General features: G+C 39.2%; 1 protein-coding gene across 1 annotated transcript in view; it reads right to left on the bottom strand.

Moving 5' to 3' along the window:
• The window catches only part of LNPEP (leucyl and cystinyl aminopeptidase), a 92,481-nt gene that overhangs the window by 29,142 nt on the left and 45,093 nt on the right, over positions 1 to 18,246 (bottom strand). Inside the window, exons 2-5 of the mRNA XM_019517200.1 lie at positions 14,552 to 15,392; positions 10,879 to 11,017; positions 4,917 to 5,048; positions 724 to 844 (exon numbers count right to left, since the gene is read on the bottom strand). Coding sequence (XP_019372745.1) covers positions 724 to 844; positions 4,917 to 5,048; positions 10,879 to 11,017; positions 14,552 to 15,392 — 1,233 coding nt within the window. The remainder of the gene's footprint in view (positions 1 to 723; positions 845 to 4,916; positions 5,049 to 10,878; positions 11,018 to 14,551; positions 15,393 to 18,246) is intronic.

The raw sequence follows: 18,246 nt of genomic DNA, 5'->3' as shown, positions 1-18,246 counted from the left end.
ATATTTAATAGTAATCATCTTTCTTAAGCCCAAAGGACACAGACTTCTGGGAACTATTTCCACATACCAAATTCAAAAAACATCAAAACTAGGGCTGTTGAATGATTAAAAAATTAATCATAATTAATTGAGAGATAAAAAAAGTTGCAATTAAACACAAGTTTAATTGGGCAGTTAAACGATAAAAGAATCCCAATTTATTATAAATATTTTTGAATGTACACACATATACAAACCCTAAACAGTCCCCAAGACCTAGCCCTCCAACCCATCCCCCACATACACTTACCTGCATCCAGGTGAGTGTGCGCTCCCAGGACCCTGACTGGGAGGGGGGAGGGGGCGGGGGGATGCTTTTCTCCCAGCAGCTCAGGCAGGTACACACCAACGATGGGACAGGGGCTGCTTTTGCAACACTGGCAGGGGAAAGGGGGTACTTCCCCCCCCCATCACCAGGAGTGATTAACACTCGTTAAAAAAATTAACACAAAATTAAATTAACGCATTAATCACAATTAACTGACAGCCCTAGTCAAAACATTTCTCAAATTATTATTAAATAGATTTTAGATGTTTGGAGGGTGGAGGTTATTTGTCCATTATTCTGGTTTTTTAAGTATACAACAGTTTCAATTGAAAATACAATAAAAATTATACTACTTAGAAATGTTATAGGAAATTGGGTGGCTTTTTTTAATTAATAGGAAAAACAAAAGATCTTACCTAATTTTTTAAGAGGGTAGTCTATATAAAAATATTTTTGATAAAATTCCAGGAACTTCACTGCTGTATCTAGGGCATACTCAACTTGGCCTAGGTTCTGTGGTATGGCATAGACAGATACCTGGGACAAAGAAAGGCAAGAAAATATTTAATGAGAAGCAACCACAAATGGCTGGGGAGGAAAATAGATGCAGAAAGCAAAAATAAGTAAAAACCTCTCTGGAGTGGATAAGGTTACCGATTTGGTTCTAATTTGATGGAAGTCTCATATCTACACACACATACATGCTTCTGAATATATAATTTGAAACTAAAACTTTTACAGTTTTCACTATAGCTGCTTCGTCATTTATAGACTGTGGCTGAAGTATGTAGCAGGGGAAATTTAGATTGGCTATTGGGAGGGAAGCAGGGGTGGAAAAAACACCTCTCAGGGTGAAGATAACAGCCCACCTAGAAAAGTTGAGGAATCTGCACCCTTGTGCATTAAGAGCAGATCAGATAAATGCTTGACTGCGATAGTTTAATCTAGGATGATTGTGCCTTGATCACAGACAGTATGATCTCCTAAGGTCCCTTCCACCCCCACTTTTTTAAGATTCTAGGTTTATTCCATCACATCCACAGGAAAAAAGGATGTACCATTGGTCTGAGTCCTGATGCATGTCATTGTGCACTGGATGATATCAAAGAACAAATTCTCATGAGAGAATGACTTGTACAAGTCTCCTCACACCTTAACTTGGATTTAGTGCATGAAACAGACCATGGACTCCTTTACTTTGAAAGTCTGAGGGTCTCCTTGGTACTAGATTCTTTGAAGCCAATATAGGGAGCTTATGGGATGAGGCCACAGGATTTTAATCAGAACCAGTTACCACAATCCTTCTCTGTCTGGATTTGTCACTCAATTCAACAGCTCTGAGGAGCGACAAATGCTATTACACAACTGGACAGTACAGGAATTCTATTATTTTAACCTCCTTACTCTTTCCATCCAAAGCCTTACAAACTCAGCATTTGCACCAGGGAGCGACATTTTCTCCCTAATACAAATTGTCCAGCTATACTTCATTCCTTTTAGGTATATATATTTTTATATAGTATGTTAAACCACATACACTGGCTTTGGTATATGACGGATCGTTATGACACACAAACCTATTTTCCTAATTTTTCCAAGTTACATTTAAAACGTGATTAGCAGGTTAACTGCACCTTAAGTAGTAACCCAGTCACACATTAAAGTCAATTTAAGAGGTGATAATACAGTTGAGCCACAAAGTTATTCCACATATAATGTGCAACATCTTTGGGGCTCATGTGTATAATGCCTTAAATTGAACGTGTGGCCAGCTGGGGCTGACCCATGACAGATCCCAACACTCAACTGAGTGTCAGGATCTAGCATGGAGCAGCCCCAGGGCCTGAGAGAGAGTTCTCTCAGTAGCCTGATCCCAGGGTCCCCAGGAGCCAGGGCTGAGTTAAAACCCCATGTGCCACTCAGATAGATGGCACACAGAGTTTAAACAGTCCTGGAGTCTTCATGAGTCAAAGCAGAGTTAAAACTCTAGCTGTAGTTTTGACAATCAGCTGATTGTTGGTTGGGGCTGGAGACCTGACTGGGGCTGGTTTCAGCTCTCAGGTCAATCCCTGTTCTCAACTGACAATCAGCTCCTGGGTTTTAACTTTCTGGTGGACGGGGAGCTCAGGATCATGATGAAGTAAGGCATGACAGAGCGCAGTAGGGATCTAATCCCTGTGTGGCATGGTATATGTGGCAAAGCAGAAGGCACGACTGTTGGAACTGAGGCTTAGATACCATGGCACCTTAACCTGAATGTCTGTCAGAGGCTGTACACACACACGCCCTCTCCCCACCCTAAAAACACCCTGGCATTTCTGGAAAAACAAACCTTATCAAGAAGTACCAAGCACTACAAAAAGAGCACCTTTTAAGGATTTACACTGCTCCTTTGCCCACGTACATATGCACATACAAGCAGTAATTAAAAGCACTCAAGGTCTGATCCAGTTCCATGATGCATAATGGAGTCTTAAAATGCAGCATTTTTATATGAGGGCTGGGCACCATAGTTTTCCTCATAGGCTCTCCTGGGTTTACCTTCCTCTCAATGGGGATCTTATTCACACCTGAGATTTTCGGGTTTCCTTACATTTGGCTCTTTCCCAGTGTGGCCTGTGTGCTAACGCAGGCTATTCTGGATTCCTTAAGTTTGGTTCAAAGTTAGAGGTGTTCATGTATTGTATTCATACATGTTCCTAGTCTGCTTTATTATCTCCATTGACCAGACAGGAGGAAAAAAATTAAGATGTGTAACAGTCTTCAGAGACCTCACTCCCTAGAGCCAAATGGATCACCATTAGACTGGGCATCTCTGCAATATTCTCTCTCCTTTCTTATATATTTTGTATAGCACTAAAATAGCCTTAAAATGCAAACTTTTTAATCATCAATTTGCAAATTAATATCACTGACAAGAATAGTTCACACCACTAAGGTGCTGTTTCAGGCTCTTGAGAAACAGAGGAAGAAAAACCTGCATAATTTTGTATTTGATTGATAAATTAAAATTTTCTTTGCAACTTGGGGAAAAAGAAGAGAAAGGTTTGAATTTAGAGTAAAGTATAACAACCATAAGAAAAATTATCACCCATCAAGCTGCTAGAAGGTAGACCAAATGAAGACTGACCCATTGGTATTAATTAGAATTTTGCCCAAAATGGCGGAGAAATGTAATGATAAAAATCCTGTATCTTTATTTCTGCATATTGGATAAGAGAGATGAAGATGATACTGCCATATCAGTCTAAAAGATAACTATTCCTAGCAGTGTACTTGAGAGTGGCTGCCTTCCCCTTCCACATTTTTGTTAACACATTACTCCTTGGCACTCTCCAGGCAACTACAGTGTAAGTGCTTTCCCCACACTGAGACGTCCCACCTCCAACAGCTCTAGTATAGCAACATAATGGAGCAGCCCTCATAATAACTCTCCTTTCCGTCAAGCTCCTTAGTATCCATTACTTGAGTTGCCCACTAACCTACTGGGATATATCCCCGCAACAGTGCCATGCAAAGATCAAATGAAGTCAATGGCAGCTGCTTGATCAGTGCTTCTCTAGACACGTTCAGAAAGTATCACTCATTTTTTCAAATGTCACTCGTTTTTTGACTATGGAAATATAATGGCACAACTCTTCTATTAAAAGACCTCAGAAAGACCCCAAGAAGTCAGAATGAAATCTATTTGAAATCTCTGGGTTTATCATGCGGATCATGCATAGGTGTTCACAAACCTAACAGTGTTAATGTGGAGTGGCACCCCATGACACCCTTAAAAGGGCCTCATGGTACCCCAAGGTCCCATAAAACCCTGGCTGAGAATGACTATGCCAGAGCAGGGGTGGGCAATTATTTTGGGCAGAGGGCTGCTTACCGCTCAGGGCAGATTAATATTAATTTTCTAAATTTTTTAGGGGCCCCATGGGCCAGATAGAATGGCCTGATGGGCCACATTCAGCCCGCATTTTGCCCACCCCTGTGCTAGAGTCTCAATATCCTTGAAAAAACAAACAAACAAACCTGAAAAAAAAAGCAGGTCTTTTTCAGGGACCAAAATACTGAAATTTGGTCTTCATCTACCCTAATAGCCAATGTGCTTGTTTGGATGCCTGGATATGGATAACAGACTGAAGACAAGATTGACTATGTAGGCATTTGTACCCACTACTCCCACGAGCAGCTATGTAAGAATGGCAGAAGTGTTGCACATGTTTTCTCTCCTTGTGGCTCAGCTGTGGTGCGTGCCAAAAGCTCAGCCTGGGTTTCACATGGACTCCACCAATAAAGGGTGGCCAGCAGCAGATGCAACAAAATGGCATATCTTCTGGTTAGCCTGACATCACTTCTTCCCAGAGCAAACTTTCCCACTTCCATGTCCAGTACAGATAGCTTTGTGTTTAGCTTATACCCTTACTCTTGGCAGACGTTCTGCAAACAGAAACCTGCTAGGAGGTTCTGGCACACACAACTTGGTAGATCTCTGACGCTGGTCTAGCCCACAGTATAAGGACCACTGCCTATCTCCTGTCAAAAGAATGTCTAGCAAAACCACAAGTGAGCCACTTATTTGTGCACAGAGTTTAATTATACAGTGAAAACAACATACCAGTGTCCTGTTTGTTTCCTGGCTTATATTTTTCAGATCTCCAACAATGAAGGCTACCAGGTAAGTGCTCATCTTCAAAGTCGTATAGAACTCATCTTGAACTATTCCATCTGTCACTGAGACAGTTGTATTCTGCAGGCAGAAGGAAAATACTGTCATTAATATATTATTATACACCTATATTATGGTAAGTGAGCTCTATGCCTCTCAGTGTTCAATGAAATACATACTCCAAATATTCTCCAATATTTGACTTGAAAAGGCTTTAGGTTGTGCCATAAATGCAGGTTTTGCACTGCATTCTAAAAAACGCATGTACACCTGGTATGAAAACATTCATGTGTTCCAACGTTTCTACATAATTGTGTATCTGTGTACTCTGGCAGAACAGGTCATTCTCAGGGAATGTAGGCACACATGTAATTCTGTACTTCAGAACATAAAATATGAAATAAAAGAGATGCCATATTGTCTTTAACCTTCAACCTGATACTGAAGTGTATTTCTTGGTAAATTTCTTGGTACATGTATTTCTTGGTAAATGCCAATCTACAAAAATAACTGCTGTCGAACTAACTACATAACATGGGACTACTGACTATTATACTAAACACTGTAAAAGTTTGGGGAAATAACTGCTAACCTAAGCAACGTTCAGAAATATGGAACTGAATTATTTGTGTCGTGCTCTGAGTACATCTCCCTAGCATTGTATAGCATCACGTACACTTAAAAAATACAGTGACAACAATGAACTGGTGCAGTGTCATTCAAGGTCATCTTGTCCATCAAAACCTGTACCAACACATTAGTGCGACAGTCTAACCAAGCCAATATGACTCATTATGTTTTCTTTACTAATAGAAAGAGTCCTCTTCTACCTGAGATCTTCTACCAATTTAGACATGTAGGTAGGGTGCCTGTACATGAGCATGGAGGTTGCTCTGACATGCTGTAATTACGGTGTGGCGGAGCAGACTCGATTACTCAACTGAGTCGCTGGAGCATGGTAATTAGCATGCTCTAGAAGACTCCAGCATCTCATATTCCAGTCTCCTTGCATTTAAAAATGGCGGCGGGGGCACCTGACAAGCTCATTCGACGATACACGAGACACCATGGCACTTTAATTACAGAGGTTGTCGGACCCACTCTAATTAAAGTGCTGCCCCCTCCCACGCCTGGAGCCCTTATAGACTAGGATCAAGTCAACTTCTCGTCTGCTCAAAGATGAACTAAGTTCCTTAAGTTCCCCCATTTATGGTGGAGTTTTCCAGACCTCCAATTATTACTGTAGCACTTTTACAATTTTTCATTTTTTTTTTAAACATTGATTTTAAATACCATTCTATTAACAGTTTCACTAATGATTGACAGAAAAGAATACTAGAGCTTCTGTACTCCTTTTTGATATTCCTCTACTTAAGCATGCACAAACTACTTTGGATCTTTTAGCTACAAAATTCCACTGTTGGAATAGCCAAGTCATGTTTATTATTCACCATGAACCCTTAAATCCTTATTAATCCTAGTCACTTTGTCAGGTTGAGAGCCTGAATTATAAAATAAAACAATCAATCAGATATACTGCCAAGAAAAGCAGTGTTAATATACAGGAACTAAAGAGTTTTACAGGATACTTCATTTACACAGTACCTCAGTCCTACAAAGAAATCCCTGTATATACAGAGGTCCTTACAAAAACCTCAAATTTGTAGAACTAAGTGCATTTATAATATAATGAATTATGTTAAAGAAAAGGTAGGTGACCATGTAATTAAAGTGTCCATAAATAAAGACTATAATGCATGTTCTGAAGAATGAAAAAAAAGGAGAGAATGCAAAGAACACAACACCACATTCACCAATATAATCACGTTTGAAAATGAAAACATGAGTTAGTGCAGCAGACAGAAATGATACAATATCAAATTATAAGGAGTCAGAAGAAAAAAAATGCTTTCAGTCTAAGATAAAGCCATCCAAAAAACCCAGTTAATTTAATTTGTCAACTGATCATTTTACTTGTGCTGTAATAAAACTCTTGGTAATTTCTAATTATTTCTGGCATATTCTTTTGTCATACACACAAAGAGGATCCTTGACAAGAGTCATGGAATTTTGAAACCCAACTCTCATTAACACTTTTCTATATTGGAGTGAAAAAGAACCTGAAAAGTGCTTATCTGAGATGTTAGCTAAATGATTCCCCCAAATAGCAAGGAACATGGAGAGAGTGAAACATTTTAAAGACTGGGACAGTAAAAGGCATCAAGTTAATTTTACAATGCATTAAAAAAATATCAAACCAGGGACCAGGAAGAGTGAAAATAAATGGACTAATTACAGACAGGAGAATAGGCCCCGCAGAGTGAAGAGAAACTGCTGAATTCACTGCAAGAGAGAAAAGCAAATTGGAAGTGAGGAAGCAGGAGCTAGGCACATGCTCCACTATGGGAGACAGCCAGCCTTGGGTGATGGAGTCAACAGGCACTTGACAGATGGGAGATGAACCAAAGTGATCCTAGCATGGCATCAACGTGCATTAGGTTATCTAAGCAGAAGAAGTGCTCCCACTTGCAGTGAAACAGCTGCTCAGTAAGCAAGGATCAGAAACCCATTGATGGGGAATGAGCTGCTGCCTTTTATCATTTTATACAGAAGTGCTACAAGTCCAGGGTCCCACATACTGAAACCAGGGAGGAATATCCTTCCTTATCCAATCCTAAAAGAACAAGCTATTTCTATTAAAACAAGCAGCAGGGCAAACTAGCAATATCAATGTTTGAAAGTATTATAATTAGGCATCACAGTTTTATACCCAACTAGAATTAATGGCATAGGTTCACACATCACAGGTCTTTACTGTTAAAAAATGTTGCTGACCACACGAAGACAAGAGCCTGAGAGCACTGCACTGAATCACATTTTGAATGTCATCTTTATAGCAAGAAGGGCTGAACATTTAATGTAAAGGTAAAGATCAGCTGCTGTGTTTAAGACCAGAATCCAACCAACTGCACAGAGGCTGCCATCTGCACTTTATCCACCCCCGTGCCCTTCTCAAACCTCTGAGAGTAACTGGGGCATAGCAATTCCTTCACCAATTCAGAATCCCACTGAATTGGTATTTTGAAGGAGTAGGCTTGGAGGCCAGGTCATTGGAAACATGTATGCACCAACTCAAAAGTGATGTAAGACTGTAAGATGAGTAACAGCTTGCCTTCACAGAAAAGCTCCGGGGTGGATCCAGCCTGTGGGGATTTGCTAGCTAGTTCCCAGATTGTTACGAGAAACATCAGAGGCGATCCAATTTAAGCTGGTTAGAAAAGGGTTGCAGAACTGCTTTTCCCAATCTGCCACTGATCTCAATATCCAGTTATCAAATCCAGGTCATAATGTTTGGCAAATGTATAGACTAAGCCCTAAAAGTGGCTACCCTTGAGATCACTGAAAAAGGAATAGCTCTCCAATATGCTATGGAAGTATCTACTGAACATAACAGCTGCAATGCATTAAGTGATCCATTTAGATAATTTTTGGCAACTCATGACCTGATCTCTCACAGACTTCCCCAGTGCCACAAATGATGGGAATGATTTCAAGAACTGGAGTCAGTCATAGAGAAATAAGGCTGGCAGGGACCTCAAGAGATCATCTAGTCCAACCACGGATCAAACCTGCAACCTTGGCGTTATTAGCACCACACTCCAACAAAATGAGCTGAATGGTGGTTTCATCCTGCCTAAATAAAGAAGAGATCTTGATTTCTAATCTGCTGTGAGATTTGAAGAGAGAAAACAGGGAGAGAAATGGCTCGTACTGAATGAAAAAATAAACATCCCCTCACTGAAGAACCACGGTGGTGGTTTTATCCTTATGCAAAACAATGCAAGTGGATAGCAACTAGGAGGTATCTGTCAATCTTACTAATTCTCGAGGCCAAGCGGGGCTGCCAGAAGGAAGATGGATATGACTATGCACTCTTCAAAAGGTCTCCAGCATAGAAGTGAAGTGGGAAGAGATTCCCAAAGGCCTGCAAGAACTAAGATCCCAGGGCACGGAAGATTCCCAGAATGCCTTGTGTGGTGGCAAAAAGGTGACAGCTGGAACAGGCCATCAGCAACTAGCGATATTTTGTTCCAGGCCAGCCAGATTTATTTAACAAATAGAGCATTCACGCTTTAAAAAAAATGCAGAGAAGTAGGTCTTTCTATAGAAGAAAGGCAGAATAGCTCAGCATTTTTCACCTTTGGAATTTAGTTTTAGGTGGGTCAATCTGCTTGGACTTCTCCCAGGCTTCCAATACTCCTAGGAAGAGAAGCCAGGAGTCAGAGGAGTGTACTGGTGGTAAAGTTAGGAGTTGCTCTCCTTGGGGGAATCCCTTGAGAGAAGAGAAAGATATATCTGGAGCACAGTCTACAATAGATTTTCTGCTAGAAAAAGGGAGGAGGAGGTAGAGATAGAAGAGGTGCAGGAAGTGGAGACGCTGGGAGTGGTAGTAGTAATAGTTCTGCCCTTTCACTAGTAAAGACAGAACAGAATCCGTACAACTGCCTTTTTTCTCTTGCAAACCACACACTCACAAGTAAGACATGCACCCTGTTTTGGGAATATGGAATGAAGAAAAAAAAAAGTGTTCCAGAGTCATGTCTGAATTCTGACTGCTCAGCCAAAAGCTTCTACCAAATCCACAGTAGCTGTGAAAGGGTTAACACCATAGCTCTGAGCCTCAAGGGTAAACTCTGTCCCCTTTCTCTCCAAGGTTGGCAGGGGAAGAAACACAGAAACCATTTTATAACATCTCCATCCTTCCTTTTCTCCATCACAGTATGAAAAAATCAGCTTGTTGCTTAAGTCATAAACCCCAATTTTGGAGGGTTGATTTTTTGGGACAGTTGCTCATTGTAGGTTTGTAAAAAATCTAGCATGGATCCCTAATGTATGTGTGTACATATGGTATTTCTTCTCAGTACCAGAGAGGATGGTGCCAGTCACACTGGTACCAAGGTTTGTACTGGGTGCTTAAATGCTACAAATTTGTAATAGGTCATCCAGGAGCATTAAGGACTCTGGTACAAAGCATTCTAGTGAGCAGTCCTTGCAGATTACAAGTTTTCGAGAGTAAGCAAGAAAATGAGATGTTAGCTTGTCCAGGTAGATCAGGTCTCTGGATTCATGGCTTCAGGGTTTTTTTTCCTTCTTTCCCATTCAGGAATGATGCTCTAAGTCAGATGTACCCTACCTAGATGTAGTCAAGATGGTACTGGATTTTAGTCCTGAGCAAGTGCTGAACTCTGCAAGATAGGTGAAAATTTACTGGTTGAATCAGTTGTAGAACCTCACCCTGTGTTTTTGGACAGAGACCCTAGTTACAACAATGGTGAAAGAGTGAGATTTCTAGGAGAAAAGTCCCTTTTGGGAGTTGGAGATGATTTGGAAAGATGCATGGAACTGAGAGGCAGTTGGGGCCACACTGTCCTGTGTGACTTGTGTCCCCTCTTGCCCCCCTCCTCTCCAAAACAGGACTGCAACAATAGAGACTACTGATCAAAAGATTCCATATGTCATGCACACACCACAGGTGGGAACTACACAAAAAATAAATCTAACCGGTCTAAAGAAATTCATGCAGCCACCAAAAATGTCCTAGTAGATTAAAAAATGCCCTACCATAATTCAATCTAACCCTGACTGTAGTCCATCCACTACCATTAGAAAGACAAAACAGTTTTAATTTTACATTAATAAATACATAAAATATGAGAATATAAAATCTTTGGGACAGACACAGTCATTCATTCATTATGTATCTGTACAGAATCTAAAACAGATCCCTAATCAGGCCCTCTTGACACTACTGCAATACAAAGCAATACAAATATCATACAAAGCACTTATAAAATACTGAGGATCTAAAACCAATTCTTCCAAGATTCTTACACTAGAAGATAAATTGTACCTTTGGCATATTAGACAGGGTAGAATGCTGCTCATCTCTCCTTATCGTAATTAGAAACGTGGATTTAAATGCTGGTTCATCAAAGCAGGGGAAAGCAGACCTTGCTGCCAGAGGTTCAAACTGAGTTGCTGCAAGCCACCTGATAGGGGACAGAACAAAAAAATAAGGTTAACATTGTATTATAAACAAAGGTATATGAATGCCAACTGCTAGATGTTACAGAATCACTTTCGGACAGTCTGAAGATAGGGAAAATTAGTTATTGGTGAGAGACAAGAAACACAGAAGAACTTTATCTAGTCATGACAAAGTCCTTGCCATTAGGGTACATCTTAAAAGGTTTTGTTGGCATTATTTTTATGCTTAGCAAAATCCAGTCAGAACATAGTCGCTAAAAAAGCAAGCGAACAGTTTAAAATAAAAGAATATATAAGGTCCTTATTCCCCCTTAACTTCACATAGCCAAAGGCAGCTGCAGGATACATGGATCTCTGTTCTGAGGGAGTGTCTAACAAGGGGAATAATTTGATGCCTCAGCAGACCAAGTGAAAGGCAGCTTTTACATTTTATGCTACACTTCAACAGGTAGAAAGTGTCACACTAGATTCCCATTAACCATCTGCCACAAAGAAATCCTACTCAGGAACAAATTTAAAGATTCTTATAATTTTTCAAACTTTTGTGCAAGGTTTTTCAAAGTATGGATTGGCAGCACTATAATATTCAATTTGTTCTTTATTCTCACCCCTGAAAAAGGGAGGGGGAAAGTCTGGTAAGAGGGGTGTCCTATTTCCCTTGGTCCTTAAATGGCATCAGGTTTACAAGAAATTATTTGCTTCTTTCCATGACTACTTGTTAAGTTAGCTCCTTAAAAATTCAGTAGTTTTCTTTAATCATTCACCAAATTAAATGATACCTTGTTTTGCCTTTGTAACAAGCAGCACTTTAAAAACTACTGATTTGTGAAATATACTAGGGTCAAAGGGACAAAGTCAGAGAACTGGCTGATATTGTTACAGGAAGCCTCTGAAAAAGGCCTGGAAAAGAAGTCTATTGCTTTTATTCCAGTGGAACAATCAAACAGCTGCACTAAAAACTCAGACCACCATCTTCTCCTACAGTATGTGAGAAAAATTGTATAATGGTGGATTTAATCTTCATTATAATAATCAGTATTTAAAGGGATTAAAATATAAAATGTATGCTTCTAGGGGTATGCACGCAGCTGGTAAATCTGTAAGAGGGTACACAATAAGAAAAGTTTGGGAACCTCCATCCTAAAGTAAATGGGGGAGACAAGTAGAGGTTTCAATCACTTCGTAAGACCTGGTAAGCAAATGTGGAAACAAATCAGCATTTTTGTTTTGGTTTTATCTGAATACAACATTAGAGTAAAATAAGTGTTGACTGAAGGGAGGCACTGAAGGGAGGCTTTCTAAAAAGGATACACAATGCAAGAGAAAAATATGGTACCAGCTGTTCACAACAGACATAAATAAATGTTGTCCTTTAAATTCTCACTACAAGCACTTTGTCATTTCATATTTCACCATAATACATGCCTTCAAGTAAAAGCTGCCCATATGCATGCCAGATTACTTTGCTCTGGCAATTTATTTCATTTGATGATATTTTGATATGATCCCTATCTCCTTCAATATCCTGTTATCATATCTGTAAAAAGCAGTATTCCCATGCCAGTGAATCAATCATATAATTTCAACAGAATGTCAAAGGAATAAAAAAGACCAATGAAGAGCTTCCTAATACAGGACTGGGGAGGATCTGCCAGGAGGCAGGCTAGAAAGTCTTTCACCATATGCTTAAGAACCTCCTTTCTAGGAGGGGGAGGGGCAGCACTATCTTATGAACAGTCAAATACATAATATGTTTTGACATTTCAGAAAATAGATCTGTTTGTCATATGCACATAGACAAATTGAAACAGATTAAGCATCTTTGATCCAAACTTCTGTCTTTAAATGGCAGCTGTTTGCAAGTAAGAGTCCCAACACTGCACTCAGTTAACACAACAGAATGAGGCAGGGGGAAAGTATCTCGAAGGGAGAGGGAGGATTTCTTTTGCACTTCAACTCAAGTGTGTTACTGTTAATTTACTGCCCTCTTGTCAATAGGCTATGGGAAAGGGTAAAAAGATGACGACTACTGAATGCAGTCTAGTAAACAAATTCTTTTTTATGTGAAAACAGACAAAAATAATTTTTCTTAAACTATGCAGCTCTCAAACTCTATGAAATCAGCGTTATGGTAGATTATACTTGTTTTCAAACAGACTGAGAAACTGCATAACACTGAGAAACTGCATAACTCACATTTTAGCTAAAATGGTCACCAGTTTTAAACTGATCCTTCTCATTTAAAAATACACACATAGAAGTTGGGCTAACCATAGCTACTAGCATGTTTCTAGAATAACTTATGCCTACCTACTATAATGCTAAAGGCTTGTTAAAATAGGACTGAGCAAGGTGTTGACTGCAAAACCAGAAAACAATAAATATCAAGCTGGTATTTTTTCTTGGAGGGAATCTGGTTAAAATATTCCTTCTCACTTATGAAAAAAATAACAACATATTTGCAAGCACTCTTTTCAATTAAGATTGAATCTGTGTGTGTCCTGACTAAAAGCCTTTGTATAAAATGAACTGAGTATAGTTCATTCTGGATGCATTCAGGTCCCCTAATTTAAGAATACAGATTAAGTTACCATTAACTAAAACACAGGTTGTAATAAATTATGGGCTAGATTTTGCCATCTTAGGATATGGGAAAAGTATATTTGTAGTGGCTCCAAAATGAAGGGGGAGCTGCTCCTGTTACTGCTGCCTGGGAGTGTATAGCAGCTGTTATGCTGTTAACTGATACGTGCATGATGGGAGAGGAGGGTGACAAAAAGATTGGCAGCAGGTCTTCTTGAATTTGCTTAAATTCTCCAAATTTCCCTCCAGCCTATACCCTATACTTAGGGGCTTGGGTGGAGATGCCACTGCTACCAAGTCAAGGCTGGGGCTGGAGCCATAGAAGCTGCCTGCTCCCCTACCACCTCACACTCAAATCCAAGACAAGGGGCTTCTCTCCACCCCCTCTGCTCCCCCAATATTAAGTGGGGGGGTAAAAACTCTGTCTTGGAGTCAAGTAAATACAGCAGAATATTTGGATCAACTAATTTAAGGCTTTGGGCTTGTTTAATTGGATCTCATTTCTGGTGTAGCTAGACACAATGATTGCTTCCTTTACTTTGCTGACCAAGCTAGTTGTCCTGTCTGTAAGGTTTACTTTATGGTCACTTAGAAACAGGCTTTGGGACCTTCTCCTTAGCTACACTTCTGCAGCTTGGTCTAGGTGAAAAAGGCCATGGCTGGAAACACACCCTTACCTCTGGGGCCTGATCTTTATGTGAACCATCAATAACACGAGGAATTAGGATTAAACAGAGGGAAAGATATAGTTGTAAAGTATTTAAGAAAAGTGAAAGCCTCCTCCATTTCAGCAAGCCTCTTACTCAACATTTCCTAAGGACCTCTTTTATTCTCCACACATTTTAACAGCTCAGCAAGCACAACAAATGTACAGCAAAGCTGATGCTTTTTCTCCCTCACCAATTATAATTCATTCAATAACCACACATGAGAAGAGCTATTCATACATGTACCTTTTCTCAGAATGTTCATCCTTGTAGGAGATTCTGTAAAATCCATAGTAGGTATCTGATAAATTAGATGAATAGTCCAGGCTGAGGATGTAGTTCTGCCCTACAAGAAGAGTTTCAGGAGCCACAACTGCAATCTGGTTATGCTTTGGGTACTCCAGAACTTCAACTGGTTTTCCTTGACTCCGTCCTTCTAAATTAAGGGTTGCCTTGGTGATATTAAGTCCTGAGCTATGAAGTATGATGTTCCAAGTTACCTGGATGACATTAACAGTAATCTGTACAGAACCTACACATTTCATAGTGGTTAGGTTTGGCTGTAAAAAGAGACTGTAACGTAGTGGTACGATGTTACTAGGAAGCCTAATCTTTGCCCAAGGAAATACCTTTCCATTAGTAGCTAAGGGATATATAAGTTCCATTGAATGATTTTTTTTATGGCAGCCTTCTTTGGTAAAAGTACATTTGGGAAGAAGATAAATCACCATGACGACTGAAACTGCAATCACAAGAACAACCACACAAACCACCATGGTCCTTGTAGACGGCACTGAGCATGAGCCATCTGGATTTTGTCTGTAGCCAGCTCCATTATTACGGAGACCTGAGCTTCTGTTCATGAAAGACATGCCCAGCAATTTTGCTGAAGATTCATAATCCTCCTCCTCCTCATCCATTTCGTGTTCTCCAAGGCCACGCACCAACAGTCGTGAACTCCTTGGCTCATACTCCACTTCATCTGGTTCCAATGGATGCAAGCAAGGCTCCTTAGCCAAGTCAACCACATCGGGTTCTTCCTCAAACATGCTGTTTTCAATCATGTTCCTGGGTAACTGAATTCGATCTGGGGGAGGGGAAAAATGAGCATATGTTATATGATAACTATAATTATTATACCTCAAAGATAATGACTACTGAATGTAGTCTAGTAAACAAATTCTTTTTTATGTGAAAAAGATGATGAGTGTGGATAATGGAGTCTGCAAAGCACTTCTTCAGTACATCCTGTGGAAAACCCTCCAAATTTATCATCTTTCAAGTTTACTTACTCTCAGAGAATATCTATACATCTTTCTGCCTAGAATGCTGATTTTTTTTGTTTGAATGACAAAGATGTTCCTTATGATACTATCTACACTGAGAAACCGCATAACTCACATTTTAGCTAAAATGGCCACCAGTTTTAAATTGATCCTTCTCATTTAAAAATACACACATAGAAGTTGAGCTAACCATAGCTACTAGCATGTTTCTAGAATAACTTACGCCTACCTACTACAAATGCTAAAGTCTTGTTAAAAAAGGACTGAGCTAGGTGTTGATTGCAAAACCAGAAAACAACAAATATCAAGCTGGTATTTTTTCTTGGAGGGAATCTGGTTAAAATAGTCCTTCACACTTATGAAAAAAATAACAACACATTTGCAGGCACTCTTTTCAATTAAGATTGAATCTATGTGTGTCCTGACTAAAAGATAGTTCGTATTAAAGTGAAGAATGTCTCCGTAAATCCTGACCCTAATTATTAACAGACTGTTGTATATTCAACCATAATATAAGAGATAATTCAACCCTCACTTTTTCTTCCTCCTTCTTTAGAAGTGTCAGATACTTATGAATTAAACATTTGAAGGTATGTTGTACCATGCATTTTATTTTGTTATTTCTGTATAATAGCTTGTTCGACCATTCCCAGAGCTAGGAGGAAGTTAGAAGTACTGCTGGATAAAGGGGGTAATATTCCTAGACACTAGCTACTGATGGCTTAAATATAAAAGTTTATCTTCCTTATGGACCCGAATCAAAGCCCACTGAAATGGTATCCATTGATTTAAAAGGCTGATGAAGCAGACTCCCTGGGGATAATAGAGAAGAAACTAGAAGGACTGGAAGAACCACCAAACTTATTTAGCTCTGAATTAAACAGTCACTCCCACAAACAGCTCTTTATTTTTCGATCCCATAATTTATGTTTCTTGATGCTTGTTAGTTCTGCTTTTAGCAGTAGTGGTCCAAAGGATATAACTGGACACTTCAGTGCTCATCTATTTTTTTCTTAGTATTATTTTGGGAAAAATATAAACGTAAGTTGGATGCAACAGAACATTTTTGGGACTGACTACCGATTCCCATCCAGGACTCTACACCTTGGTAAAAGAAAATATGGGACTTATAAGGTCTTCTAGAATGGCAGCCCCCAAATCTTGTGCTCTTGCTTCAGTTCCATGAACTTCAATGTGATGCAGACAGGTGCTTAAATTTAAGCATGTTTAAGCATTTTGCCAAAAAGTCATGTTTGCAGTGAAGCAAATGCTTTGCTAAATCGGAGCCTAGAGTCAGTTACTAAAGGAGAACACAGATTAGACTGCATTCAGATGAAACAGGTGGCAAAAGCTTAGAAGTAGTTGAAAATTCTCTGTTAAATTAGGGTTTTTTGTTTTAAAGTAAAGGGGAGAAAGGGAAATATTTTCATCAATATTTGTTCAGATAAAAAAGCAAAAAGTTACTTCAGACAGTTCCAGAGAAGTAAATGTTTATGGCAAAGAGCAAGACCTCAGAACTTAACACCCAATACTACAAACTAAAATCATTTAAGAGCAATGTCAACCAAAACTAAAATAAAAATATTCCCTTGATCTAAAGAGATTCTTAAAACAAGTTCCTCCTCTTTTGAGGAAACCTGTTCATCTGAACATTATTCATATCAAGCTCTCACCCTCATCATTTAACCTTTTAGAATGATGTATTGAGCAATAGCTCCACGGACTGTCATTTGCCAAGTGAAGTCAATAGGAAGACCTGTTTATTCTTCATATTATATCCAAATTCATCCAAACTAATAAGTGAAATTCTGATCTGAAGCTTAGTTCATCATGTCAAAAAACTTGAAATAAATATTGTATAAGACTGACTTATGGGGAAAAAGCTACAAATCTGAGCTCATAAAACACAGTTTATTGTTTTCTGGTCAAATTCCAAATTCAGAAAGTGTCAATCTACTCATCATCACTTTTTTCAAAGGAAATATATTCATAGATTGCGAGGCTGGAAGGGACCTCGGAAGATCATAGGGCCCAGCCCCCTGCACCAGGCAAGAAAGACAACTGGGGTCAGGTAACCCCAGCAAGGTAACCGTCCAGTCTCCTCTTGAAGATTTCCAGGGTAGTTGACTGCACCACCTCTGGAGGGAGCTTATTCCAGAGTATGGACACTGTAGCTATTCAATGAGTGCTTTGAACTTTGAGAGTTTTGAACAAGTCTACAGATGTTTCATTTTTTTTTTTTAGAGATTAAAAAATGGTTTACATTTTAAAGAAATAAGTTATTTTCAATTGTAATGTCTGTGTACAAAGCAACCAAGCACATTCTTGAACACCACTTAGGGTCCCTCCTGTTCTTATAGCAGTTCCTTAACAAGTGACACTATCTGCAAAATCTGAGATTTTAAGCTACTTTTTTCCAGAACACATAGAAAGGTTAAAATAAAGTTTATTAGAATACAAATCTCAACATGAATGTGAAAAGCAATGGACACTTGTTAGTATAGCAAACCAAGAACACTATTTCTTTAGAAAAATCCACAGAAATGGAGGCAGTGTAGCTAGTAAGTACAAAAACAGCCAGGTTTTACTGATAAACCCCCCCCCCCACCCCCCCCTCTAATTTTTAAAGTTAAAAAAAAAAAAAAAAAAAAAAAA

The sequence above is a fragment of the Gavialis gangeticus genome, unplaced genomic scaffold, assembly GCF_001723915.1.
Source record: "Gavialis gangeticus isolate Ggan-Ray unplaced genomic scaffold, GavGan_comp1, whole genome shotgun sequence".
Classification (NCBI taxonomy): domain Eukaryota; kingdom Metazoa; phylum Chordata; order Crocodylia; family Gavialidae; genus Gavialis; species Gavialis gangeticus.
Note: the sequence above shows the minus strand (reverse complement) of the source record. Positions and strands in the feature narration are given on the sequence as shown.